Genomic DNA, 27,983 nt, shown 5'->3' with positions numbered 1-27,983 from the left:
ACCAGGGGCTGAGCACAGCAGAGCTGCTTTGTGCAGAGATTCGTTGCAGTCACCTTTGCATGGCTGGGGCAGAGCAGCTGGGGGGAGGAAAGGGCTCATGCTGGTTGACAGTGTCAAGGGCAAGCTCCATGAAGGCAGGGAGAGCAGGAGCAGAGAACGGAAAACACTTCTTGCCACAGCAGGTGGAAAACAGCAGAGTAAGCCAAACTCTCATAAGGTGGTGCTGGCTATAACACTCTCTAAGCCTGCCCCCAACAACATCCCTCTTCCAGCAAGGCTGTACCTCCCAAATGGCCACCAGCTGGGGAAGAAGCATTCTGAGCACAGGAGTTTGTGGGGGACATCTCCAAACCATCACGGATGTTTTTGTCTATGGAACCTTCTCCTTAGAATTCCTCCCCTGGAATATGGAATAGATAGATATATATTTTTTCGTGTCATTTCCTGTGTCATCCTTGACCAGCTCTTGGGGCTGAGGATGGATGTTCATACTTCTTTCTCTGGAATCTTGTAGTTTAATTAAACTTTAAGAATTTCATGTCGGGCTGGAGAGATGGCTTAGCGGTTAAGCGCTTGCCTGTGAAGCCTAAGGACCCCGGTTCGAGGCTCAGTTCCCCAGGTCCCACGTTAGCCAGATGCACAAGGGGGCGCACGCGTCTGGAGTTCGTTTGCAGAGGCTGGAAGCCCTGGCGCGCCCATTCTCTCTCTCTCTCCCTCTATCTGTCTTTCTCTCTGTGTCTGTCGCTCTCAAATAAATAAATAAATTTTAAAAAAATTAAAAAAAAGAATTTCATGTATTTATATGCCTCTCTGTGTGTGTGTGTGTGTGTGTGTGTGTGTCTGTGTGTGTGTTGACATGTCAGGACCTCTTGCCACTACAAACAAGTGCCAGATGCTTTGGCCACTGTTTTTTGCATCTGGCTTTAAGTGGGTAGTTTAGAAATTGAACTCAGGCTGGCAGCCTTTCCACCTCTAACCTCTGAGCCATCTTCCCAGCCTCTTTAAAATGTGTGTGTGTGTGCAGATGTATTCAGAGGTGTGCTGAGACCAGAGAACATTGGCTGTCCATCCTCTGTTGCTCATCCATTGTCTTCTTGTGCATCTGTCATGAGAGATTCTTCAGTCTCTGTTTCCCACAGGACTGGGGTTACAGATACGCATGGGGGGTGTCCAGCTGTTTACACGGCTCCCTTGTGGGCCTTCATGCTTGAGACAAGCACTGTTACCCGCTGAGCCATTGCTCATCCAAGTCCTTTGTAGTATAACTTTGCAGAGATACCTGGATCCAAGGTTCTCTCTCTGTCTCAGAGTCTACCTTGAGGGCAGGGGTGTAGTGAGGTTCCCAAATGAGAGCTGTCTGCCTTGGTCACTCAGGCAGAGTCCTGCTTGCCTCCTTTACAGAGAAGCTTTGCTCTCAGAATGGGGACTGATGTCATAGATCTTGTGTATGCTTTCTACGTTTTCTCTATCTGTGTTTCTGGTTTCTATTTTTCCCCTTCCCTGCCTTTCTCTACCCTCCCCTCCCCTCCCCTCCCCACCCCTCCCCGCCTGGAGTTTGTTTGCAGTGTCTGTAGGCCCTGGTGTGCCCATTCTCTCTCTCTCCCTGTCTCTCAAATAAATAACCAAAATTAAAAAAAAAAAAAGGAAATATACATTCTCTGCCAAGAAGTAACAGTGGAGTGTTAATCACTAAATGAGACATCTGTATCACACCTCCCAAGGTTAAAGGACCTTGTGGAAGAAGTGGTGGGAAGAATATTGAGAGCCAAAGGATGGGGAGGAGTGCTTTGGAACGTTGTCTTCTAGACACAAAGTGGCTGCTGCATTCATGACCTCACAGTAGCCTTCATTATCTTCTCAAGACCTTCATAGTATTGGCTCCATCAAGTATGATAGAGGAGGGGAAAAAAGCATCAGAATAGAAGAATGAATAGTTGGAAAGAAGAGGGGTTCAGTGGAGGGGATGGGTGAAGGGTCAAAAGAAGATGATGGGAGGGAATTATGTAATTTTTTAAATAAAGTTTGCTTTAAATAAATGAAAGATACGCTGGCAAACTGAGTGAAAACTATAATCCAACCTTTCAAAATAAGCTAAAGAAAACTGAAAAAAAAAATAGACATCAAAGAACAACAGATACTAGAATTAGAACCCTCAGAAATGAGGTATTAGAATCTGGGAAGGAACTAGTGAAAAAAGAAAAGGAAAATGATTATTTCAAAAGACATGGCCAAAGCAGAAAGAGATCAAGTGACTTCATCTGTAACAGAACAAGGAAAGAGGCCACCTAACCCACTGGACTGACAGGGACTGGGGAAGAGAAGGCAGGTGGACAGGAATATGTTGATGTGTAGGTGATGTCTATGGCTTGGTGTGTGCACAATTTAAAAGATAAAGAAGAGGGCTGGAGAGATGGCTTAGTGGTTAAGGTGCTTGCCTGCAGAGCCCAAGGACTCATGTTAGAATCTCACATAGCCAGATGCAGTGACACAAGCATGCAATGTTGCACACACACAGGGGCACGCGTCTGGAGTTCTTTCGCAATGGCTGAAGGCCTTGTTGCCCCCATTCTCTCTCTCTCTCAAAATAAATAAATAAATAAATAATAATAACAAAAAGATAAAGAAGAGCTGGGCGTGGTGGCGCATGCCTTTAATTCCAGAACTTGGGAGGCAGAGGTAGGAGGATCACTGTGAGTTCAAGGCCACCCTGAGAAGACATAGTGAGTTCCAGGCTAGCCTGGACTAGAGTGAATCCCTACTTCAACCCCCCCCCCCAAAACAGGAAAGAAAGATAAAGGTATGCAGCAGCCATAGCCCACGGAGAGCTTACAACCAGGAGCTTGGGCCCCAGGGCTGTAGGATCGGCTGTCTGGGTAGCAGTGGGTGAGCTGGAGGGGGAGGGAGGAGAAGATCTGGAGCGCGGGGTAAATGATGAGTATTGCAAGTGGCCTTGAACCCGGCAGCCACCAAAGGCCTTTGTTTTTTATTCTACCCATCTCTTGTTGGGAAATAAGACCTCACAAGTTTGTCACAAGAAGACCATGGGTTGGAGCGAATGAACACTGCCATCTTTTTGCATGCAGGCCCAAGCTCAGCGGTTTCCACTATGTCCCCACAAAGAATTCATTTACGTATCAGGGAGTCGCCTCATCATGGGTAAGTTCCTATGGCAGGGCATGACAGTGGCTGCAGCAAGGATTCAGCGATGCTGAGTCCAAATGCCCTCAGCTTACCTCAGCACTACACAGAGTTATGCCAGTTTCCAGGCTCCCACCGCCAGGTCACCTGCAATTGCTTCTCCTGTCCAGGCCTGCCTTCCTGGGCAAGGATTTGACTGGGCACCTCTTGGTACTGTTTCCTTCCTGTATGTATTCCGGCTTTCCAACTTCAAGTTGGTCCGAAGGGCACCAAAGTTGGGGCAGCAGCAGAGAGTAAGTCTTAAATTACACTGGTTGTCACTTGGCTGGGCAGGTGCACTCTAATCTTCAGAATGTGGACACAGTTTAAGAGTCCCTCATATTGTCAGATGAATGAGACTTGGGGAAGACAAGGCATCTACTTGCTAGGCTTTTTTTTTTCTTTCTCTTTTTCTTAAAATGTTTATTTATTTATTTACGAGAGAGAGAGAGAGAGAGAGAGAAAATGGGGGCATTAGGGCCTCCAGCCACTGCAAACAAACTGCAGGTACTTGCGCCACCTTGTGCATCTGGCTAATGTGAGTCCTGGGGAATCGAACCCTGGTCCTTTGGCTTTGCAAGCAAGCACCTTAACCACTAAGCCATCTCTCCAGCCCACTTTTTCTTTTTCTATTTTTTTCTTTTAGCATGATAGTGACCACACCAGGGTTCAGGGACAGGCAATGTATGACTTTCTCTGCAGCCCGTGCCTGCCTTGAAGGACAGCCATGCTGGGTGAAGAAGCGTTCCTTCAGTCTTTCCCCCTCTTTGCAGGTTAGTAGCAGAGCACTTGCATAGCGCACACACGGCCCTTTGCTCAACATGCCAGCACTGCAGCATAAATCAATCAACAATGAATGGACATATAAACAACTACCTGCTCCACACACTTGGAGGCTTCTTTTCTTTCTTGAACCCTGAAAAATCTTGAGGAACATATATATATATATATATATATATATGTTTGGTTTTTCAAGGTAGGGTCTCACTCTAGCTCAGGCTCTCCTGGAATTCACTGTGTAGTCTCAGGCTGGCCTCAAATTGAGGAATATTTTAGTTCTGTTATCCTTTGATTTTTTCTTTCTACCATGTTTACTCTTTCCTACCTGTGTTATAACTTGTTTTCGGGAAAATTCTTGTCCTTCTTAGTATTTTTAAAAATATATTTTAAAAATATTTTATTTATTTTTGAGAGAGAGGGAGAGAGAGAGAGAGAGAGAGAGAGAGAGAGAGAGAGAGAGAGAGAGAGAGGGAATGAGAGGCCTCTAGCCACTGGAAACAATCTCCAGATGCATGGCCCACTTTGCACATTTGCCTTACATGGGTTCTGGGGAGTCTAACCTGGATCCTTAGGCTGCACAGGCAAGCACATTAACCACTAAGCAATCTCTGCAGCTCTAAAAGTATTTTTAAAAATATTTTATTTATATTTTTATATTTTATTTATTTGAGAGAGGCAGGGGGAGAGACAATGGGCACGCCAGGGCCTCTAGCCACTGTAAATGAACTCCAGATACATGTCACCTTGTGCATCTGGCTTTACATAGGTCCTGGGGAATCAAACCTGAGTCCTTTGGCTTTGCAGGCAAACACCTTAACCACTAAGCAATCTCTCCAGCCCCTTATTTGTGTTTTTAAGGAAGGCACTCACAACCAGAAGGCGTTCACAACCAGATGCACCAAGCTCCATCTTACTGTCAGGAAACCAGAATGTTAGCAGGAGAATTCTGCTAAGTGGTTTGATTTGATTGACTGTAGCAGCTTATACTGGCAGAGCGGGGCATGCTAGCTTTCACATAATGTCATCAAATGTTCTCTAAGCCATTCTCTAGCAGACACTGAACATCACTTGAGCTTTGTCAGCATTTTAAAGTTCCATACCAACGCTTATAGTTTCCTCTTTGCAAATACTTTGGTACCAGCTGCTCCCTGCTAATATTATACAGAGCACCTATCTGACAAAGAAAAATAACAAATGGTTTCTTGTCTCAGTTGTTTTTTTTTTTTTAAATTATTGGTACACTGTATTGAAAATAATCACTTGCTCCATTTCATGCGGAAGGGCAGGAAAAAGTGCACTCTTCAAATGACTTTGCAAGATGTGCTTTATTTTAAGTCAGCCCTGAACCCAAAGTACACAGGATCACTTTTTTTTTTTTTTTTGACATATTCTAGCCCATTCAATGGTTCTTCTGAGAAACTGTATTTTTAATACGGAATGAAAACTACATTTCAATCGTAAATTTTCATGCTACATTGCTATTTCATGAAGAGGTTGTATTATCAATGATAATAATTTAAGAAAAGGCCATTGTTATTTTCCCAAGCTCAATATACATATTTCTTTCATAATTATGAACTTAAAAAAACCCGTCTCAAATGTAAAAATGTAAATTGGAATATGTAAACTCTTTGATATACCTGAAAAACAGGAAGGAAAATGTCACATACTGGAAAAACTGTCGCGTTAAGTCATGGAAACAGGGAGAAAGCATGTTGGGGGTTGGGGAGAAGGAGAAGAGGCCCGCATGCCTCAGTCACTGGAGTTACAAAGCTGGGGGCTCCCATTCCCCTGGGCCGCAGTCACTCTGGTTCCGGGGGGGCCAGGGCCATCTGAAGCAGAATGGCCACCATCATCACAGGGGATGGTGACCACTGGACCTCACAAGCAGGAGTCCACGTATTTGCTTTGCTGAATGTTTGTTGTTTATTTCCTGAGAAGTCACTGGTGTTTAATGGAAAGATTTCATATCAGTCTTCAGTTAAGGTAAGGCAGTAAGAGTGTCACTAATGTTATCTTTTTGCTTAGAATGAGGCTTGACCTTCCACCAGGCATCTTCTGGTCACTAGTTCCCTCTTTCCCCTTGAAACCCGGCAGTGTTGGCTGCCTCCTGTTAGCGTGCCGTGTTTGGAGGGAGCTGACGGCTCACTGGGTTTCCGCCCAGCAGCCTCTCCAGTGGTGATAAGAGCTAAAGTAAGCGTTGCGCTCAACCGAGACCCTGGGAAGGACGTGGTCCCTAGAGGTTAAAACACAGGTATCTGTCCTTTTTCTCTGAGGAAGGGGACCTTTCACATGACCAATCAGAATGCAAGACACTGTTGACTGAAAGAAAGGGTAAAGCAAAAAGCCCTGGTTTCAGACAAATGGAAGTGCAAATCACTTCTTCAACAGTGCCTTCTCATGCAGGGTGGCTTTCACTGGCAAAGAGCATCAACTCCTTGTGGCCACCTGTCCAAAGAACAGCCCTTGTCATCGAACTTGAAATGCTTAGCTCTTAGGAGAATTTTGTGCTTTTTTTAAAAAACAAAAAGTCAAATGTTAGCTTTTGTTGCAGTCTGGGTCCTTAGGTGTCAGTTTGTTTTTTCTCTAGTCCACTTGATCATGGTTTCTGGTGATCGGTACAAGAATATTAGTTTGGCATAGAGATCCTCTTCCAGTTCCAGCTCCCCTGTCTCTCGGACTAAAAAAATATCTGTGCATAACTTCAAAATTCGATCCACATTTGGAAGCTCTTCAAACATAATGGAATGCGAAATTCCACTGAAGAATTCACGGACAAATTTCCCAATCACTAGGACAACGGAAGCATATAACCCCATGATCCTGAAAGAGATAGTAAGGAGAAATTGCATCCACTAGTTAACCAAGATTAAGAAAAACATGTTAACCACTCCATATTAGGTACAATATAATATACTGGGTACCAATTAGACATGGTTAAGAAAACACATTGATAATACTGTATTTGGTAGAATATAATACATGGGGTAGAAATGCAATTGTGCTATTTTTTTTTTTATGGAAGTAGCTTTTCCCTTTAACAACTCTGTCTGCCTCACAGATTTATTTATTTATTTATTTATTTAAGAGCTACAGACAGAGAGAGAAAAAGAGAGAGAGAGAGAGGGAGAGAATGGGCACACCAGGGCTTGTAGCCACTGCAAACGAACTCCAGATGCATGCACCCCCTTATGCATCTGGCTAACATGGGTCCTGGGGATTTGAGCCTCGACCTGGGGTCCTTAGGCTTCACAGGAAAGCGCTTAACCATTAAGCCATCTCTCCAGCCCATAGATTTATTTTTATAACAAAATTCTGGGTGGACAGTGATCATTCCACAAGATATTTTCACTGAATCTTGTAGAGGACTGTGTGTCTTGGGATTTAAGCATCAAAGATGTGATGGTTTGATCTGTTTTAAAACTGTTATGTAGAGCCGGGTGTAGCACACCTTTAATCCCAGCACTTGTTTGAGGACAGCGTGAAACTATATAGTAAATTTCAGGTCAGTTTGAGCTACAGTGAGACCTACCTCAAAAAAAAAAAAAAATAATGCCAAAGCAACAACAACAACAAAAAACTGTTATGTCTAATTGAACTATTTGCTGGAGGTCAGAAGATAATCTAAGCAAGGAAAGTGGCAACAATATACCATTTTCCCAAGTTTAAATTCTGAACTGCATCCTACTATGCCCTATTAACAAGTTGCCCAGAGAAGGCACGATCCCAGGGCTGTGGGGTAACACTAGGCATTTTGGTGTTTGGTTTCTGGTTCCTTGTGGTTTCAAACTAAGGGACAATGACTTGTGATTTTTAATGTTCTAGCAATACAATGTGAGAATTGAGAATGCTAGGATGGAAAAAGGCATCCGCTCCAACTTTACATGATTTGGAAGTAGATTCCGTTCTGTTTTGCTTGTGTGTGTGTCATGCATTATACAAGGGGCATCCCATGCTCATGCTGGTGGTGGGGTACACTCGCCTATGGTGGCCAGAGCAGAATATTGGGCTGTCCTGCTCCATTGTTCTTTTTTGAGTCCAGCTCTCTCACATATCCCAGATCTTGCTGGGTTTTTAATTTTTTTGTGTGTGAGCTTTGGTGTATCTTGGCTCTCTGCTCCCTTGTGGGCCTGGGGCTACAGACACATGTGGCCACCCCCCCGCTACTTACATGGGTCCTGGGGCTCAAACTTGAGTGGGCTCTAAGGCCTCTTCAGGCAATCGTGCTTGCATAAGAAGTTCTCTTAACAACTGAGCCATCTCTCTAGCCCCAGAAGTAGATTCTTATCATTATTAATTTTGAGTGAAAATGAGACCTTACCCGTAGCCAGCCAGAAAGCCCAGGCTGGGAGGGCTGACTTTGTCATTGAAGACCACTAGTTCCAAGGCCTGGGACTCCTGACTGTATATCCTGTTTCCAGTCAGGTTAAGAACCCACCACTCACTATTGGATTTAGTAAGATTATCTCTGGACAAAATGATGGTGATATTCATGAAGTTATTTTCTGGAAAAGAAGAAAAAAAAATCAAGGAAACATGAGAAATTTAGGATTTAATGCTTACCAGTAGTTTTCAGATAGCAAAACCTGATCACCATATACAGCATACAGTTCCAAGATGCAAAGGACACAGGGACATGAGACAATTAAGTAGGAAAGGAATAGACACTAGGCATGCATGTTAGTTTGAATGTATGCCCCTCGTAGACTCAGGTGTTTTTTTTAAATTATTTATTTATTTATTTATTAAAGAGGCAGGGGACAGGGAGAGAATGGGTGCACCAAGGTTTCCAGTCACTGCAAACTAACTCCAGACACATGTGCCACCTTATGCATCTGGTTTACGTGAGACCTGGAGAATCAAACTTGGGTCCTTAAGCTTTACAGGCAAGTGCCTTAACTGCTAAGCCATTTCTCCAGCCTTCAGGGTTTTTTTTTAAAAAAAAATGTTTTTCTTGCTGGGCATGGTGTGACACATGCCTTTAATCTCAGCACTCAAGAGGCAGAGGTAGGAAGCCACCCTGAGACTACATAGTGAATTCCATGTCAGCCTGGGCTAGAGGGAGATCCTCACTTGAACCCCCCCCCAAATTTTATAAAAATATTTTACTCATTTATTTGAGAGAGAGGGAGAGACAGATAGAGAATAGGTGCACCAGGGCCTCCAGCTACTGCAAACAAATTCCAGATGTATGCACCACCTTGTGCATCTGGCTTTTACATGGGTACTGGGGAATTGAACCTGGGTTAATTGGGCTTTGCAGGCAAGTGCCTTACCTCTGAGCCATCTTTCTGGCTCAGATGCAGGTGTTTTATTAAAGTTTGTAACTTGGGTCTTCAGCTGCCTTACTAGACAATGTGTTACTCGGGGCAGATCCTGGAGTTCAGCCTTAAGAGGTCACGAGGGGCGGATCTGATTTCCAGCTCAAAGTCGTAAGAAAGAGAGTCTGTGCAGGTGGGTTTTGTGTGTGCTGGTGTTGGCGCTTGCTGGAGGCGCTGGCTGTCTTGTGGTGTCTCTGCTTGGACTCAGGAATGGGAGCCAGCTTCTGCGGCCATTCATGGAACTTCCCCTGGATCTGTAAGCTGGAAGAAATCCTGTTTCTCCCATAAACTGTGTCTGGTTTAGATGTTCATTCCTGCATTGTGAAACTGACTAGTGCAGCATGTATGTGGTTTTACTTTCTCAGCTGGACAGGTCAGTTGGGTGTGTCCAGAACAGCCAAACCACAGGGAACGCTGGAGGGTCTGCCACCCATGAAGCTGTGCTCATCATTCAAAATAGCTGAGTGGACATTAAAATTCTCTAGCCATGGCCTTTTGATGTGAATGATAGATTTGTTCATATTGCTAGCACTTACTGGGCCTCATCCTAGGAGGAAGACATCATATTAGGTGTTGAGGGGGGTCCCATAATTGAGACTGAGTATTCAAGCAAAATTTAAGGTCACATGGAAACCACCACAGTACCAGCATTTTCAGTCTGTCCACTTGGAGCGAGTGAACCACTTCCGGTTGATGGGACCCATGACTGCTTAATGAAGAAATGACATTGGAGCCAGTTGTGTTAGCTCAACAGCAGGGTTTGGGGTGGGGAGAGGGGTTCATTTCAGGGAGGACTGATCTAGAATGAGATGGTGTAAAACTTTGAGATCTGCAATGTGGTCAGTGGTTGCTTTAAAAAAACTGTTAAAATCCAATTTTATTTATCTATTTATTTATTTGAGAGAGAGAGAGAGAGGCAGATAGAGAGGAAATGGGCACGCCAAGGCCTCTAGTCATTGCAAATGAATTGCAGACATGTGCCATGTTGTGCATCTGGCTTATGTGGGTACTGGGGAATCGAACTTAGGTCCATAGGCTTTGCAGGCAAGTGCCTTAACTGCTAAGCTACCTCTCTAGGCCCAGTGGTTGTTAAAAGCAAAGGGGCAGTAAGGAACAGGGCAGAGAAAGCTTCGAGTGACATTGAGGAGATATTTTTTCTGAGAAAGTTTCGACCTTACAAATGATCATAGCATCTGTGGCAAAAAACAAAGAAACAAACAAAAACTCCAAACACCAAAACATGTCTGAACTGTGAATTCTGTGAGAATGGGAACTGCATCTGCAATATTTCATGAAAAGGTTTTAGACTGCACAAACCTAGGCTGGTACTTGGCAATAAATGTCTTTTGGATGGATGGATGGACAGATAGGTGGATAGATAAAGAAATGCTAGGTATGGTAGACATGAGTAAACCTTACTGAGGAAGCCTATACTTCACCAGAAACACTCAGGAATAGGAACAATACTAGTTTTGAAGACCAGAGACAGCCACTAGGAGAAACATGTGGCCCCAGATGCAGACAGTTTTACATTTAGATCTAGTTCTGTGTATCTGTTCAGCTGTGAAACCCATGCCCGGAGCCTCAGTTTTCTCACATGTAAACTGGAGATAACTATCCCCTTCCCCACTTATACCTGTGACGCTGTCACTGAGTGCGGGGGCGGGGGGAGGGGGAGATGTAAAGGACGAGGGCACTCGCTGATGATGACGCAGGATGGAAGGTGAATGGGGGTTGGGAGCGGGACCTGGGAGGAGACTGGTTCTCAAAAGGACAGCGAATGCATTTTTCTTGAGACCTTCAGGGAAGGAGGAAGGGCCTTGTGAGGTAAGATATTTTTCAATGGCAGTGAGGAAACTTCATGAGCATCTACTGGTTGGCTTAGGTCTGCTCTGTCAGCCAGTGGGGAAGTCTTCTGAAACAGTGGCAGGGAAGAGCTTGAAGACTGACAAAATCACTGTGCCTTTTGGTTTCTGGCTAAGTGCATATATTATGCTCAGCAAACTGCCCAGTAAGCATTTTTCTTAATGTTTATACTTATATACTAATGCTACTCTCACTTCAGGTTAGAGAAGCCTCTCTTTTCAGATGGCGGTGACTTTTGGGATGACTCAAAAGGCATCATAGTGCTGAGAAGAAGTGAAGGATAAGTGCCCATCACTGAACCATCTCTATCACACCTTGCAAGGCTCAGGGTCCATTGCAGAAGAGGTGGCAGGAAGAATGTAAGAGCCAAAGAAAGGGTAGGACTCCTTATAATGCACTCTTTCAGACACAAAATGGCCTGGATATTCGTAACCTTGCCATGGCTGGCACGACCTACACAAGACCAGTATAAAAGGAGGAAAAGATGATGACATCAAGGTAAAAGAAAGACTGATTTAGAGGAAGAGGGGATATGATGGACATGATGGAGAGTGGAAGAAGGAGAAAGTTGGGGGGAGGTAATTATCATGGTTTATTGTCTATAATTATGGGAGATGTCAGTAATAAAAAAATTTAAATTGTGGAGGAGCAAAAAAGAAAGTATTATAGAAAGAGCTAGCGGAGGGATCAAATCATGTCCTGGGGTTGACCCACTGTTGAGCTAATTGTACTGTCAGACTAAACATTTTTAGAACTGTTTCTGCTAACAAAGGAAATACAAAATTTCCCAACACACCTTGCAGCCAGTCACTCTGCAAATACACTTCTTTACTGTTGAGGATGATAAGCATGCGGATGTGGAATAGGCCTGTGCTCATCCTCTAAACCGTCCCTCATGCCTCCCCCTGGATATCTCCATGTAGGATGCTCACAGCTCATCACCATCTCCATCTAGCTAAGCTTGAGCAGCATGGAGCCTAATCTCCCATGATGCATAGTGCCCTCTCAGGCTGGTGAATGAACCCATACTGGTGTGATACCCACAGGGTACTTTACCATAACCAGAAGGACCATCGACTTCAGGAAATTAAATCAAACAATTCTTTTTAAGTAAAACATGTGCCATTCAGCATCAGGATTCACCCTGAGAAATTTATTAGACAAGCTTGTTATTGTGCAAACATCAAAACCTGTTTGCTAGAGTTTGACGGTATTTACTGTGCATACATGGTATAGTCTGTGGTTAACAGAAATATCATAGCGTGTACAACTGTGAGCCCCAAACAACAGCTCATCGCTGCCACTGCTATATTGGAAGTGTCTAATCACTAGAGCAGGACTCCTGATACTTACTAACCCTTGGGATGCATCAAGTACATTTCATGCTGTCTTGTTATTGCTCTAGTGTGAGGCACCAACATGCTTACCAAAGAGGAAGCAGCTCTCTGGTTGCTAAGAGAATTGAGTCAACAGATGGGTTGATTAGTGCTAAAGGTCACCGAATACGGGTTTATTTGAGTCAGCCAGGGATTTATCAATGGGGAAAAGAACATGAAAAATAGGGCAGCCTTTTGGCTACTGAGGGCAGACAGAGACTTTACAGTTCTTGTCACACATGGAAACAGCTAGAAGGCAACCTTGAGAAAGGCTCAAGGTACAGACCCCTGAAGTTGAATGAAGTAAGATTTGTACTGTTCTGAAATGACTTCTCATTCTTACCTGACAGAAGTTGCTTTATAGGTTTGGAGTTAGAATCACTGGGTGCTTTCACATAGTATGGATAGATCCTTTCAATTGTCCTGTACGTAAAGAAAAAGGATGTAATTGAGTTTTAGTTGTTTCTCCGCTTAAAACTAACATTTTTTTTTTTTTTTTTTATGGCAGGCTTTCACTCTAGCCCAGGCTGACCGGGAACTCCCTCTGTAGCCCTAGACTGGCCTCCAACTCATGGTGATACTCCGACCTCAGTCTCCTGAGTGCTGGGATTAAAGGCGTGCATCACCATGCTGGCTTAAAACTAATTTTTGTTAGTCCGTTTGACCCCATATAAATAATGATGGAAATCCTTCTTATCAATATGGTACATAAACGTCTTAATTTATGGAATTAATTATACTCAGAATTCTCTGATTTTACATATCTACACATACATAAAACAGGCTCAGTGTGTCCTATCCAGATATTCATGTAGCTCATTATACAAGTGGCTTGCAAAGAGTTGTTGGCTTTTACTAACATTTGTGACCTGTTGCTAAAAGGGACTCCTTTTCTGGCTATGATCCTTTAATACATCCCTAAAATTACACACTCTCCTGATTTTAATATTTTCAGTATTTGAAACATACCGACTGCTAAGCAGATCACATGTGTTGATTTGATTAAGAGCGGGGTGGGGGGGGGGTGGGCGGCAGGGAGCCATGACTTAGACTTAAAGCTAGGTCTGCCTCTTTGGAGCAGTGTTGCTCCATGTTCTCACCTGGACATGGTGGGAAAGGATCTGGTGACCTGCAAGAACCCTGAACTAGTGATTCATGAGGAACATCCTAGCCAGGGAGCTAAGTACTTACACAGCTGTATCCTGTAGTCTTTGCATTCCATACATTAATAGGAGGCCATGGGAGGCTGGGGAGAAAGCCAGGGAATCTTACTGACTGACACCTGGACCACTACTTCGGTTTATTATTATTATTATTATTATTATTATTATTATTCTGTTGCTAGCTTTTTTTTTTTTTTAGCTTGAGTCAGTTTGAAATAGAGTATTTATATGAAAGGTCAATATTTTGAGATACATTTTTTTCTACCAATTTCTTGGATCCGTTAACCCTTTTTTTCCCCTACTTTCCTTGTTTTTCATTTTTAAAAAATATTTATTTATTTATTTATTTGAGAGAGAGAGAGAGAGAGAGAGAGGGAGGGAGAATGGGCACGCCAGGGCCTCCAACCACTGCAAACGAACTCGAGATGCATGTGCCTCTGTGTGCGTCTGGCTTACGTAGGTCCTGGGAAGTCTAACCTGGGTCCTTTGGCTTTGCAAGCAAGCACCTTAACCACTACTCCATCTCTCCAGCATTCTTTTCCCTACTTTCTACAACATTCAGCTAATGCGTATTCAGCCACCCAGGGACAGGAGCCATAGCAGAGGGGAGTCTATCCTTGGCCCTTGGTGATTACAGTCAGAGAAGAGCAAGCTTTATTGCCAAGAGACAAGGTTAAGGCTCCCAGGGCTGGCGGATAGAGAAAGGGAAGAGAGAGAACATGTCTAACACCGGTGTCTCCCTTCGGAGGAATCTCCATCCTGCTTCCTTCCTTTGAGCATGGATGGCCACGATGAGCCAAGATCAGATGGTAGACCCAATGACAAGAAGCCTGGGTCATAGCGTTTAGGCACTTGCTTGTGAAGCCTAAGGACCCATGTTCAACTCTCCAGGTCATGTGTAAGCCAGATGCACAAGGTGACAAAAGTGTGCACGGTTACACATGCACACAAGGTGGCACACGTTCAATTACGGTGGCTGGAGGCCCTAGCACATTAAAAAAGTTACAAAAGAAGCCTGAGTCATTTTAGTGCATCCCTATTCTATTCCTCGAGGACTGTGACCTGCGGCGGTGGGGTGGTGGTGGTGGTGGTGGAGGGGGGGACTGCAGTAGAATGCTGGCTGAGGGACAATGGACTAGTGGATCCACAAGAGCCTGAGGCATCCCCGTACCTGCAGATGTACAAGAGTCAGCACAATGACATCCACTGGATAGAGAATGGGGCCTGGTGGGTGAAGGAGAGAATCACTTGTGGGCCTTGCTCACTGGGACTGGGAGAGTGGTGGGCAGCATGGTGGAGGACCAGCAGGACAGCACCTCACCACAGATGGAGTATCTCCCTGGAGCTGGTCCCACATAAGTCTTTACTCACAGCAAGTGCAATACCCCAGGAAAAGTGGAGTCAGAAGCCTGGAGCTGAGACCAAGGACCTTTATTCTAGCAAAACACAGTCTCTAAACTGAAGCCCACTTACATTCTCCAAGATGCATGAGTGTGTGTTTGTCCATCAAGATTCTGTGACAGCTGCATTTTTTTCCTAAAAATGTTTTAAAATATCATATTTGAAAGAGAGAGAGAGAGAGAGAGAGAGAGAGAGAGAGAGAGAGAGGAGGGAGGGAGGGTGGGTGCGCCAGGGCCTCCAGCCACTGCAAACTTCAGACGCACGCAGCACCTTGTACATCTGGCTTACGTGGGTCCTAGGGAATTGAACCTAGGTCTGTAGGCTTCACAGACAAACATCTTAATTACTAAGCCATCTCTCCAGTCTAACAGCTGCATATTTTAATGGAAGTTATAGTCACAGAATAAGAGGACTTACACAGGTGTGTTTGAGCTTTGTGTATCATTGCCAGCGATCATTTTAGCGATATTCCTTCGAGTAGGGTTTTGAAGAGTAAAAGAAAGCTTATCTGTTGCTATTTCTGCTTTTGCACCTAGACTCATGTTTCTGTGAAGGAAAAAAAAAAGAAAGAAAACAGAAATCTCAATGTCAGTGATTATTCTGAAACCTGGAAATGAGATGTGTGAATAAATTTTAGTATCCCACCAAGTTTTCATTGAGTTTGCAATCTACATCACAACCCCTTTCATTCACCTCACCTCCAAGCCCAGCTCCTTTAACAGTCAAGTGAATAAAACCCAGAGAGGTCACAAACCCCTTTGTGATGTTGTGATGGAGATTTCAAACTAAACCCCCCTCTCTGTGCTGAGCAGTGTTTTACAAACACCTCAGATTCTAAACTGAAAAGAAAGTAAACAGTTTTGTCCCATTCTTATCATAACCCAGTGCAACTGTGTCACTGGGTCCAGTTAGGGGGCAATTAGATATTTTACAAGACCAAACCATGGGTAAAAACACTGCTGAACAAACAGATTTCAAGATGATGTCAGACTGCCTGCCATACTGTCTATAAAACCTCTGAGCTATCACAACTCAGTATTCAGGCTTTGTAACTTATTCTCCTGAGTCCATGTTGAATGAATAAATGAATAAATTTTCTGATTCTCCACTCTATCTCTGGTGCCATCTCTGTGTGACTGTTTCCTGTTAACATCATAAGCCAGTTAGAAGAGAGGAGACAGAGTCTGCTGGCCCAAACTGCAACTGTATTGATGAAATAATATGAATTTCAGAGGTATTCTTATATGGGCCCAATGATTAAGCAGAATTCATGTTTAAAAATGAACATTTAAGCCGGGCGTGATGGTGCACACCTTTAATCACAGCACTCGGGAGGCAGAGGCAGGAGGATTGCTGTGAGTTCAAGGCCACCCTGAGAATACAGAGTGAATTCCAGGTCAGCCTAGACTACAGCGAAATCCTACCTCGAATAACCAAAAAAATCAATCAATCAATCAAACAAACAAACAAAAAAAACCAACCGAACATTTAATCAGAAGTTAATTTTCTGTTATGATTATGATTGGTAGCTATTTAAGAAAAGGTAGAAGTAACATTTTTGGTCATTGGTATCGAAGTGGAGGTATTAAATTGAAGATATTTACAAAAAGAAATGATTAAAGAAAGTGTTCAGAAAAAAGCTATTTGAAACAGTTCTTTCTAATTTTCATGCAATTTCTTTTTAGATTTCAGGAGTATGACCCTCTCACAATTCTTTCTTATTTTATTTTGTTGTTGTTTTGGTTTTTGAAACTAGATGTCATTTTTTTGTAGCCAAGGCTGGCTTAGAACTCATCATGAGTAGGCCAGGCTGGCCATGAACTCATTGTGATCTTCCTTCCTCGGTCTCTTGATTACAGGTCTAAGCCACCATGCTTAGCTTCTATCTTATTTTAACCAAAAAGTTGATGTTGTGGCCCCAGATGAGCCTGCTGGTGGGCTCCCTGGGGTCCTGACACTACAGACTTTAATGAAGGAGATTAAGACAACCCCCTAATATGTTGGTTTGAGGTCTGCAGAAGCATATCACTAAAGCACCTGGTGAGGTGTTTGGATGGAAACACTTTCAGCAAAACATGTTTTGTCAACTCAGATGAAGGCAAAGCAAGGCTTGCGCTCTGGTCCTTGGCTCTGATCAGAGGCAGGGAGTAGGAACTTGAATTAGCTCTTCTGCTTTGGGTACCACCAAGTTGCCCTCAGGGTGCTCTGCATTCCTGGGAAGTATGTCTGATAAGGCTTCTGCAGGGGCACAGGGATGTAGTTGGTAATGAAGGCCTGCACAGGATGCCATTCGTTTTTTTGGTTTTTCGAGGTAGGGTCTCACTCTGGTCCAGGCTGACCTGGAATTAACTCTTTAGACTCAGGGTGGCCTCGAACTCATGGTAATTCTCCTACCTCTGCCTCCTGAGTGCTGGGATTAAAGGTGTGTGCCACCACGCCTGGCTAGGATGCCATTATTTACTACTAAGACCAAACTTCAACTTTTTTATTTTATTTTATTTTATTTTATTTTATTTATTTTAGAGATAGTGAGAGAGAATTGATGTGCCAGGGCCCTTCAGTCACTGTAACCAAACTCCAGATGTTTGTGCCACCTAGAGGGCATGTGTGACCTTGTGCTTGCCTCACTTTTGTGCATATGGCTTATGTGGGATCTGGAGAGCTGAACATGGGTCCTTTGGCTTCGTAGCCAAGTGCCTTAACCGCTAAGCAATCACTCTAGCCCCAAACTTCAACATTTTGTGGAAATCCTGACAAGTCCCATAAGACTTCAGCACATTTTCTAATCTTTTCCCTCTTTCTTGTCTCTCTACTTCTCTCTGTTGTTCACTAAACTCATTACCAGTCTCTTTATTTAACTACTATCTTCTGAAAAGAAAAACTCAGACATTCTTAGCCTAGTTATTGGTTTCAAGTACAGTCATCATTCAAGAAACAAAAATATTAGCTTTGGCATCCAAAGAAAGTTGCCCAGGGTGTCACAGTAGAGTAAAATGAACACGAATGCTTCTGTCCTTCTCTTCCCCCCAACCCAAGGCAAGATTAGGGAGAGGGGATGCATGCACGGAAATACAGTAACTACCTCTGAATACTCCATGAAAAAACAAGAGAGAAGCTACTATTGGGGTCGGTGAGTTCTTGTATCATTTTCTGCTTACTGGGAGGGCTGATGGTCCACAAAGAATTTGAGTTTCCTTCCAGTTCTGCTACTGTTATGTCTTCTTTTTCATAATTTTCCAGAAATTGCATAGCAGTCTGTACATACACAAACACACATGTAAACATAATATTCATGAGTACCCGACCACACATCTATAAATGAGCTGCATTCATGGAGTCTTTTGGGAGACGGGATGTTGCTGGGGGAAGTGTGTCCCTGGGTTGACAGTGTTAGCTTAGCTCCCTCTTCCTACTTCCTTTCTGATGATATGTGAGGATGTGAGCTGGCTTCCTGCTCCTGCCTGCTTTCCCTGCCATGATGAAGTGTCCCTTCAGAGCTGTGAGCCAGAAATAAACCCTTTCCTCCCATAGGCTGCTTTCTGGCAGGATATTTTGCCCCAGAAACAAGAAGGCATTTGCTACACATATAAATAAGATTTTTGGGGAAACCTTTTCTCTCATGATAACAGCTGGAAAAACAGTACCGGTCAGATTCATTTAACTCATCTGCCACAATTTCCTACAGCAGTCAATTTTTGTTAGGTCCTCAAATTGCTTCTAGTTTCTGTTAACATAAAGAATATATTCTTAAGCAAGTACCTATAGATCACTTTATCATATTTTGGATTACTTTCATAAGACAGATTCCCAGGATGGACATACTAATAAAGGATCAATCAATATCTACCCATTTTAAAAGTTTTTTTTTTTTTTTTCAAATTTTACCTTTTTTTTTTGAGGTAGGGTCTCACTCTAGCCCAGGCTGACCTGGAATTTACTCTGTAGTCTCAAACTGGCTTTTAGCTCACAGTGATCCTCCTACCTCTGCTTCCTGAGTGCTGGGATTAAAGGCGTGCACATGGTCATTTAACTTTCTTGAAAACTTCCATAAGTACAGGCAATATACTATGATCATAATCCCCTCCCACCACCTACATATTTCTCTTCCAAATCCCCTCTCTACTGAATCCCTTCTTCTAAAATGTATCTTTGAAAAAAATGGTTGACTTCTGTCAAACTCTCATTAAAATGTTCTTTTTAATTTTATGAATTTATTTATTTATTTATTTGACAGAGAAAGTGTAAGAGAGAGAATGGGCACACCAGGGCCTCCAGCCACTGTGAGTGAACTCCAGATGTGTGTGCCCTCTTGTGCATATGGCTAATGTGAGTTCTAGGGAATCGAACCTGGATCCTTTGGCATTGCAGGCAAATGTTTTTATTGCTAAGCTATCCCTCCGGCCCTAAAATGTTCTTTTGTTATTTTATTTTTTGTTTTTTGAGGTAGGGTCTTACCTGGAATTCACTAAGCAGTCTCAGGGTGGCCTCAAACTCATGGCAAGCCTCCTACCTCTGCCTCCTGAGTGCTGGGATTAAAGGCATGTGCCACCACGCCTGGCTCATTAAAATGTTCTGAATTCAAGTTACATTTACTATAATTTATCCCCCCCAACATAAACCTAACTTCTTATAATAGTACAATAGGAAGTGGTCAAGTGCCATGTAGAGTTGAGAATCCCCGAAACATCTTTCTGTTCCCCATCACATGCGATGCAAGAGCCTTAGGCCATTTGACAACCTAAATGAAGAGATCTACTGTATGTATTTACTTACTGTGTCCCTAGAGAAAGATTTCATGAATTTTTTGAACCTTGACTGGTCCATAACTTTCAACTGGCTTTGCTGGGCACTCATTGTGAAAATAGGCTGGAAAACAAAAGTACACGATGCAGTGAGAACCGCCACTCTTCTCCGCATCTAGGATAGAATAGCAACATGGCCCCATTAGCTCTTCAACCACTGACTCCCCTCTAGACCGTTGGTGTCAGAGCTCTCTGCCCTGATGAGTCCTGTGCTCAAAACCAAACTTCGCTGTTGTTGTTGTGAGGTGCTGGGGCTCAAACCCACTGGCTTGCCCATGCTCATCAGTGCAACTGTTCTTTCACCTGGCTCCCGTACCTTCCTCCACACATCATATGTTTGCTGAACAACGGACTTGAGCTAGGACTGTGGCATTGGAGACCATCATTGCACATCCTAGCATCCTATGGCAGGGGGTCTCTCAAGCAAGAAGGCTGCATCCAGAAAGGTTCCAGAAGGTAGATGATGCCGGATTACCTGATATCCTCCCAGGGTGATGGTAACTGACACATCCAGGGGCTGGTTGATAACCCCTGCGACTGATTTGATCAAGGACATGAAGAGGAGCGGGAACCAGACGATGCAGATGAGCAGGACGATGATCATGCCACCCATGCCGTACTTCACCACTTTCTTCTTCTTCTGGCCCCGGGGCTGAGGGTACCTCTGCAATGGAAGAGTGTGGAAAGGCTCAGAAAACATGCTCGAGAGAAGGGGGTGGGGGGTGGGAGAGGACAAGGATGAGTGCTCTTCTCACAGGGTTGGGGCACCTGGGCCTAATCCTGATTCTCCTCTACTTGTTCTGACATGGGAGTAGAAATGTCCCAACCCCGCGAGTGATGTGAAGATGTTCCCAGCTCGAGACGCGATCCCCACGGTAGTGCCGTTTCAGCTCCTCGTGACCCTGAAAAGTGGTTGTGTGGGTTTTGCTGAAGAACCTAAGGGATGACGGATCTCATGCCTTGCTGAATACACCTGGTTATGGGATCATGCAGGGAAAAGATGTATACTTTATTCAGAATCCATGCCTTCTGGGAACATTATGGAACAGGGGTCAAAAAGAGCAACAGGATGGGAAGCAGGACACTGCCCTCCTGACATGAACCAATTGGCACATTCATAACCTCACAGTAGTTGCTGGTACCCAACAAGACCATCACTGTTTTGAGTCCATCAACCTTCGGACATGCAGTACCTAGGAGGACAAAAGGAATGACACCGCAGAACACAGAAAGAACGACTTGGAAAGGGGAGGGTCCTCAGTGGAATGGTGGTGGGGGAAAGGGAGCCAAATAGAGCAATGGGATGGCACTATGATCAAATTGTGGTATGTTTTTGCATTAAAGATCTCAATTAAAAAAAAGAGACGGGAGCTGGGAAGATGGCTCAGCTGTTATAGGTGCTTGCTTGCAAAGCCTGGCAGCCTGAGTTCAATTCCCCAGTACCCATGTAAAGCCAGATGCAAGAAGTGGCAAATATATGTGGAGTTTGTTGTGGCAGGAGGCCTTGGTGGGCCCATTCTGTCAAAATAAAAGAGAGACTGGTTGAGACAGGGTGGGGATGTGATGGAGAGTGGAGTTCAAAGAGGACAGTGAGGGGAGGGAGGGAATTACCATGGGCTATTGTTTACAATCATGGAAGTTGTTAATAAAAAAACTTTAAAAAGTTTAAAAAAATGAGAAAATATGTACCATCTAACTAATGCTTGCCTGGGTCTTGAGGACAGAAAGACATGATTTTTAAACTTAGTTCGTGATTAAAACTTTCAAAGACAATGCTCCCCCTGCCTGCTTTCTCTGGACAGACCGAAGTGAAGACCTTCCGATTTATTTTGAGTTATGTGGCTACTTTTCAAGGGGCCTGTCAAGTCTGTCTACTCCTGGACTAACTAGCTTAGCTCACTACTGTTTTAAAACAGGAAGCCCAGTTTGCTGTTTCTGTCATGTTACAATTCCATTTTTCCAGAGTGTTGGGAAGCCACTGCATGCAAATCATTGAAAACTTGGCACAGCAGTGAGTAGCCTGCATCCCTAAGTTCATGCCAAAACTGTGCCTTTCAGGAAACTGTTCTTGTATCACAAAGCTTATCACACTGATCTTATCACAGAGCTTAGAACAGAGAAAAATGAAGAGGCACTTGACTCTCAGTATGGTAAAAACTGGATGGGCTACATAGAGAGGGATTAGGAGAGGGGACCCTAGGCAAAGATGGGGACCAAACCTGGGGGTCAGGGAAGGCCAGCAGAAGGAAGCTGGGGAGGAGTTAGCCATAGAGAAGTGGCAGGGCATTTCAGATAGTGAGGGTGTGGCAGAGAAGAGTTGGGATTAGTCATGAAGATTAGCATATGAAAAGACATTGGCAGAATGGCTAAACCCTTGGGGCTACAAGAAAGGGACACAGAAAAGCAGAAACTGTGTACAATGACACTCACATGGTCCAGCACCATTCTGAGGAGCTTGCAGCAGTTTTGTACACATCTCCTTCTAATAGTCTCTTCTTTAATGTGTATTTATTTATTTATTTAAGAGAGAGAGGGAGAGAGAGAGAGAGAGAAAGGGAGAGAATGGGCACAACAGGGCCTCTAGCTGCTGTAAATGAACTCCAGACACGTGTCCCCTTGTGCCTCTGGCTTACGTGGGTCCTGGAGAGCTGATCCGGGATCCTCTGGCTTTGCAGGCAAACGCCTTAACCTCTAAGCCATCTCTCCAGCCCTAATGTTCTCTTAATAAGCTGTCTCTACCTCTATCACAGTCCATGTGTTCCCGATCTAATTCTTCCTTCCGGAACACAGGAACCTGGCCATCCCACCAGGCGCCTGCAGGACACCTTCCATGCTTACAGCAAGGAGACAAGCCAAACTCATATGTGGAGGAGAGGGGATAGGGATTGGGGCACAGGGCTCAAGAGCACCTGCAAAGTTACATGTCCCCTTTGCCCCAACCAACTTATACTCCTCCAACAGCACTGATGCTTAGAGAAACCTCCCTTCCTCCCCATGCACTCATTTCCCCAGGAGGTGCTCTGAGAGTCTCCTGTACCTCTCTGTCAAAACAACTGTCCTGTCTGTACTTATTTGTGTGACTTATCAACACGCTTCTCTCCACTCATCCCTGGTCCTTTCTCTGCTTTTCCATTATGTAACGGTAGCAGGAAGCCCCTAGAACCCCAACACCTTTAAATATTTTTTTTAATTTTATTTTTAATTTATTTATTTGAGAACAACAGGCAGGCAAAGAGAGAAGGGGGGAGAGAGAGAAAGAGACAGAGAGAGAGAGAGAGAGAGAGAGAGAGAGAGAGAGAGAGAGAGAGAGAGAGGGAGAGAATGGGCACACCAGGGCCTCCAGCCACTGCAAACGAATTCCAGATGCATGTGCCTCCTTGTTCATCTGGCTTACATGGGTCCTGGGGAATCGAGCCTCAAACTGGGGTCCTCAGTCTTCATAGGCAAGTGCTTAACTGCTAAGCCATCTCTCTAGCTCCCCCCTCCAGCACCTTTTTGCCCTCTAGAAACAGGAGTCAAAATAAGCCTCTTTTCTTTGTAAGTTACCCAGTCTCAGATGTCCTGCTGTAACAAAATGGACCAAGACATCATGTTGTCATCCCGATTCCTCTGCTCCTTAGCAGTCAGTACAAGATAGTAGGGTTTTAAATACACTGCTAGGTCCTGTCATCTCCTTCAGCTCTGCAAACCTCATGCACAAGATGCTGATGCATAAAGCACCTAAAAACTACAGAGCTGAAAGCCCAGGGAAGCTGAGGGTGTATACTAGAAATAATATACATTTGAAGAGACTTTTCCAAAAAGACATTTCCAAGGAGATGCCTTTGAGATGAGATAAGAAGCTATCTCATACTATCTATCTAGCTACCATGGGTCAGATAATTTCTATCATTTCTGAGGGGAGACAAGAAGATGATTCATACTATCCATCTAGCTAGCGTGGGTCAGGTATTTCTATCACTGTTATGCAGGATGTTCTGGTTTCCTATGCTAAACTTTAAAATATTCAAGGAGGGCTGGAGAGATGGCTTAGTGGCCAAGGCATTTGCCTGCAAAGCCAAAGGACTCAGGTTGAATTCCCCAGGACCCATGTAAGCCAGATGCACAAGGTGGCGCTCACATCTAGAGTTTGTTTACAGCGGCTGAAGGCCCTGGCATGCCCATTATCTCTCTCTCTCAAATAAACTAACTAAATAAAAATTACTTAAAATATCCAAGGAGGTTAATGTACAGTTAAACCTCCATATTTGACCTAGTTGAATAAAGAAATGCATGCACTCTAACTTCCTTTGCACAGGGAGTGAAGCAGAAGGGGTGTGTGACCCCAAGTTGTGTGACACCTCTTTGCAATACCTTCTACTCCTTCTGCTCCTATGTCAGCATTAAGAGTCACTGGGTCACATGGTAGCATACCATTTCTTCTTGTAGAACAATGACATATACTTTTGCCTAAAGAAGAAAACAACTGGATGCTATCGGTGGAGAAAGGCAGATGTAAATTTAAAACTCCCGAGTCTAGTGGGTGGGAGGTCAGTGCAATCTTTTAGGTCACGGAAGCTTTTGTGCCCCCGCTTGCACTTGTATGGCCACAAAACGTACAGTGTTCATCCCCACAGATGTAACAGAGTGGGACACAAGAGAGACAGGCGGGAAGGAGGCACCTTTACAGACGTCTCACCTTTTCTGACTCCCGCCAACACTTCAGAATGAAGATGTGTGCATAAATGTCCTCCACACAAATCCAACTGGACAGGCTCAAGGTTGTGTCTGTCCATACCCAGTCCATCACAGCCCGCAGCTCGGTCAGAAATGGAACGAGGCGGAACCTGCCAGGAATTACAGCGAGTCAGAATGACATTTGGGGGATGACTTATCATCTATATCACCTTAGGAGCTCATTGCAGCGACTTGCTTTAAACCCCATGACTTGAGAAAAACTTTCAAGGCCACCTTTGGAGTAAGATCCAACTTGGAAAACAACTGCTGTGTGTGCATCATAGATCCAGCATAAGGATTAGTAGTTTTCTTTCCTCCTATTTTCCTAGATGGTTGTAACCAACTGGGATTCCATTTAAAAATATCTTTGAAGCCGGGTGTGGTGGCTCACCCTTTTAATCCCAGCACTTGGGAAGCAGAGGGAGAGGATCGTCATGAGTTCATTGCCTCCCAGAGAATACAGGTCAGCCTGAGCTAGTGAGACTCTGCCTCAAACAAACAAACAAACAAACAAACAAACAAACAAACCCAAAAACAAAACAGAAAGCAAACAAGCAAAAATGTAAAAAAATCATTTTGAATTTAAGCCACATGTATTTGTGTGCACTGAGAATCGGTTGGACATACCTGTGGCTGTTATTGATGGGTGAAATAATAAAGACTATATACCTGATAAGAGAAAGATGAGGGCAAATAGAGAGAGTCAGAGGGAGGAATAAATGTCACTGGAACCAGGAACAGAAGTACCCTACGGTGGGTGGCTGCTAGATTACTAAGGCTCACAGTCTCTGCTGTAACCCTACACTGTCTTGTTTTTCAACTGTATTTAGGATTGGGTTGGCCTGGCCTCCTCTATGTTCTGGGGAATGTAGTCTAGGCTCCTTGGATGCCAGAGATCTATTCCCAGGCCTGAGAATTTGGGTTCATCTACAGATTCTGACAGCAGTTTTGTTATCACTCAAAAAATCTTCCCCTGGACAACTTCAACTTTATTCAACTTCATGGATTGAAATATAACACCTGGAAGAAACCTCAGGACCAGATTAGAAGTGAATGATGCCCTCTCTATGGTGGCTTGCAATAGCTGAATATACCCAGTACCCCTTCTGAGCTGTCACTAGGGCCCAGGGCTGGTGCAGGAAGGGGCCAGCTGTGTCTGGTGCTGCTGTGATCTGCTCTCTGGAGGAGATGCTACATGGAAGTCCTCACAGGGAGGAAAAGCTGTGCTTTGTTTCAGGTGCTGACTCACCATCAGAAACAAGCAAGTAAGTGGCTTTCAGGCTGTTCTTCTGGGGAACAAATCCCTTGTTCAGTGGGTGAACTTACTGTACACACAAGTTTCAAAGGGCTGGGCATGGTGGCGCACACCTTTAATTCCAGCACTAGAGAGGCAGAGGTAGGAGAATCACTGAGAGTTCAAGTGCACCCTGAGACTACATTATGAATTCCAGGTCAGCCCGAACTAGAGACCCTACCTTGAAAAACAAAACAAACAAACAAAAAGTTTCAAAGGTTTTTGGAAGGTTCTAGATTGCAAATATATTCCAGAAGTACATTAATTACTATGATAATGTAAGGAGGGAAACTATAATAAAATTTGGGGATGAAAAGGAGGGAAACATAACCTTAAGTAATAATGTACTTCTGGAATATATTTGCAGGGTACTAATAGGGAAAATTAACCCAGTGTGGATGATCTTTGGACAACCTGGCCAGGTGCAGTCATGAGGCACATAAAGGGGTTTGAAGAAGTGCATTTGCAAGACCTGCATAATATTGGGCCCATCAACATCCCGTCATGTATGCTAGAGGAGGACAAGAGAAACATGCACCAAAATAGAAGAGGGACTAATTTGAAATAAGACAGAATTCAGTGGAGGGGGTTGGGAGAAGGAGGATGAAAGGAGTTTGAGGGGTTATGAACAAAACATATTCTGAACGTGTGAAGAAAAGAAAGGCATGTTTTAGGTAACATGGTAAAAGTTCACTTTGATTAACACCATCTTTCTGCTCCCTCCTCTTGAAGGACACCCAATACCTTTCAACCATTTCCGCTATTATCAGTGACTACGACCACATAGTTTCCTCACCCTTGAAATAGGAAGAGATTGACATAATTGTAGCTCTTTGTGAGGAAGTTTCCGAGCACACGTGTTGGGTAGCCACATCGGATTTGGTAGGCAGACAGCCCGAAGTACACACACTTCACAAAGTACCAAAGCTGAGCCACCAGGTTCTGGCTGAATTTCCTGAAAAGGGAAAATACAGAACGTGAAGGAATGGTATGCTTCTCTAGTGCAAAAGGACAGTTATTTAGAATTAAATGAAGTTTTTCTTCTGTCCCTTAGAGACAAGTATAGAGTGTTAAGTATCAGAAAAATGGCTAAATTCATCATTCAGCTATCCATGAGTATTGAATTAGGTTTATGTCTTTGATTCAAGGCACAGATATTAGATATTGGTAGAAAGACACTTATTCTATTTAAAAGGCTAAAAACTAACAAATAAGATTCACAAGATTCTTACAAACCCCAAAGTTTGTGCAAAACAGCTGCCTTAATGTGAATTATTCTTTTAAAAAATTATTTTAAAGACATAGAAAGACAGGGAGAGAGAGAGAGAGAGAGAGAGAGAGAGAGAGAGAGAGAGAGAGAGAGAGAAAGTGACAGAATTGGGACACCAGGGCCTCAGCCACTGCAATTGAACTCCAGACATTTGCCCCACCTAGTGGGCATGTGTGACCTTGCACTTGCCTCACCTTTGTGCATCTGGCTTATGCAGGATCTGGAGAGTCAAACATGGGTCCTTAGGCTTTACAACAAGTGCCTTAACCACTAAGCCATTTCTCCATCTTGAATTATTCTTATAATCTTAGATATACTTACTTTCCCACTATATATTTTGGAAGGGAGATTTTACCAGGCTGTTGGATGTGTTCTGGGTAATAGTCCTTTATTTCTACTTTAGTTTCAAGAAAACCTTCACAATTCTCTTTACCTTTGAAAATATTTGTTTTATTGGGGCTGAGGAGGATAGCTCAGTCAGTAAACTTCTTGTCTTGAGAGCATGAGGACTGGAGCCCAGATCTCCAGTGAGCATGTACAATGCTGGGTACGACGGTCCATGCCTATCATCCCAGTGTTGAGGAGGTCGAGACACAGGATCCCAAGACCTCACTGCTTAGCCTATCTTGACAAATTAGTAAGCCCTGGGTTCAGCAAGAGAAACCCCATTTCAAAAACCAAGGTGTGGAGTTGTCAATAAGCCACCTAATATCTTGGCCTCCACACTCATGTGTGCACATTTACACACACATGTGTGTGCCCATATACATATGAACATGTATACACACACATGCACACACCAAAAAATAAGTAAGTA

General features: G+C 43.8%; 1 protein-coding gene across 11 annotated transcripts in view; it reads right to left on the bottom strand.

Annotated features, from left to right (window-relative positions):
• Window positions 1-5,263: 5,263 nt before the first annotated feature.
• Piezo2 (piezo type mechanosensitive ion channel component 2) overlaps window positions 5,264-27,983 on the bottom strand; it is a 428,243-nt gene continuing 405,523 nt past the window's right edge. For 7 of the 11 annotated variants that reach the window (XM_045144701.1, XM_045144707.1, XM_045144708.1 and 4 more), the window contains 9 exons: window positions 26,693-26,851; window positions 24,565-24,712; window positions 20,362-20,550; window positions 19,858-20,001; window positions 18,167-18,339; window positions 15,502-15,630; window positions 12,864-12,943; window positions 8,279-8,462; window positions 5,264-6,780 (listed from right to left, as the gene is read on the bottom strand). In XM_045144701.1, the coding sequence (XP_045000636.1) occupies window positions 6,528-6,780; window positions 8,279-8,462; window positions 12,864-12,943; window positions 15,502-15,630; window positions 18,167-18,339; window positions 19,858-20,001; window positions 20,362-20,550; window positions 24,565-24,712; window positions 26,693-26,851 (1,459 nt within the window). In that variant the 3' untranslated portion in view covers window positions 5,264-6,527. Of the gene's footprint in view, window positions 6,781-8,278; window positions 8,463-12,863; window positions 12,944-15,501; window positions 15,631-18,166; window positions 18,340-19,857; window positions 20,002-20,361; window positions 20,551-24,564; window positions 24,713-26,692; window positions 26,852-27,983 lie in introns of those variants that run through there. The other 4 variants (XM_045144704.1, XM_004656834.2, XM_012948385.2 and 1 more) reach the window with 2 other exon arrangements.

This window comes from Jaculus jaculus, chromosome 2 (genome assembly GCF_020740685.1).
Source record: "Jaculus jaculus isolate mJacJac1 chromosome 2, mJacJac1.mat.Y.cur, whole genome shotgun sequence".
NCBI classification, from domain to species: Eukaryota; Metazoa; Chordata; class Mammalia; order Rodentia; family Dipodidae; genus Jaculus; species Jaculus jaculus.
Note: the sequence above shows the minus strand (reverse complement) of the source record. Positions and strands in the feature narration are given on the sequence as shown.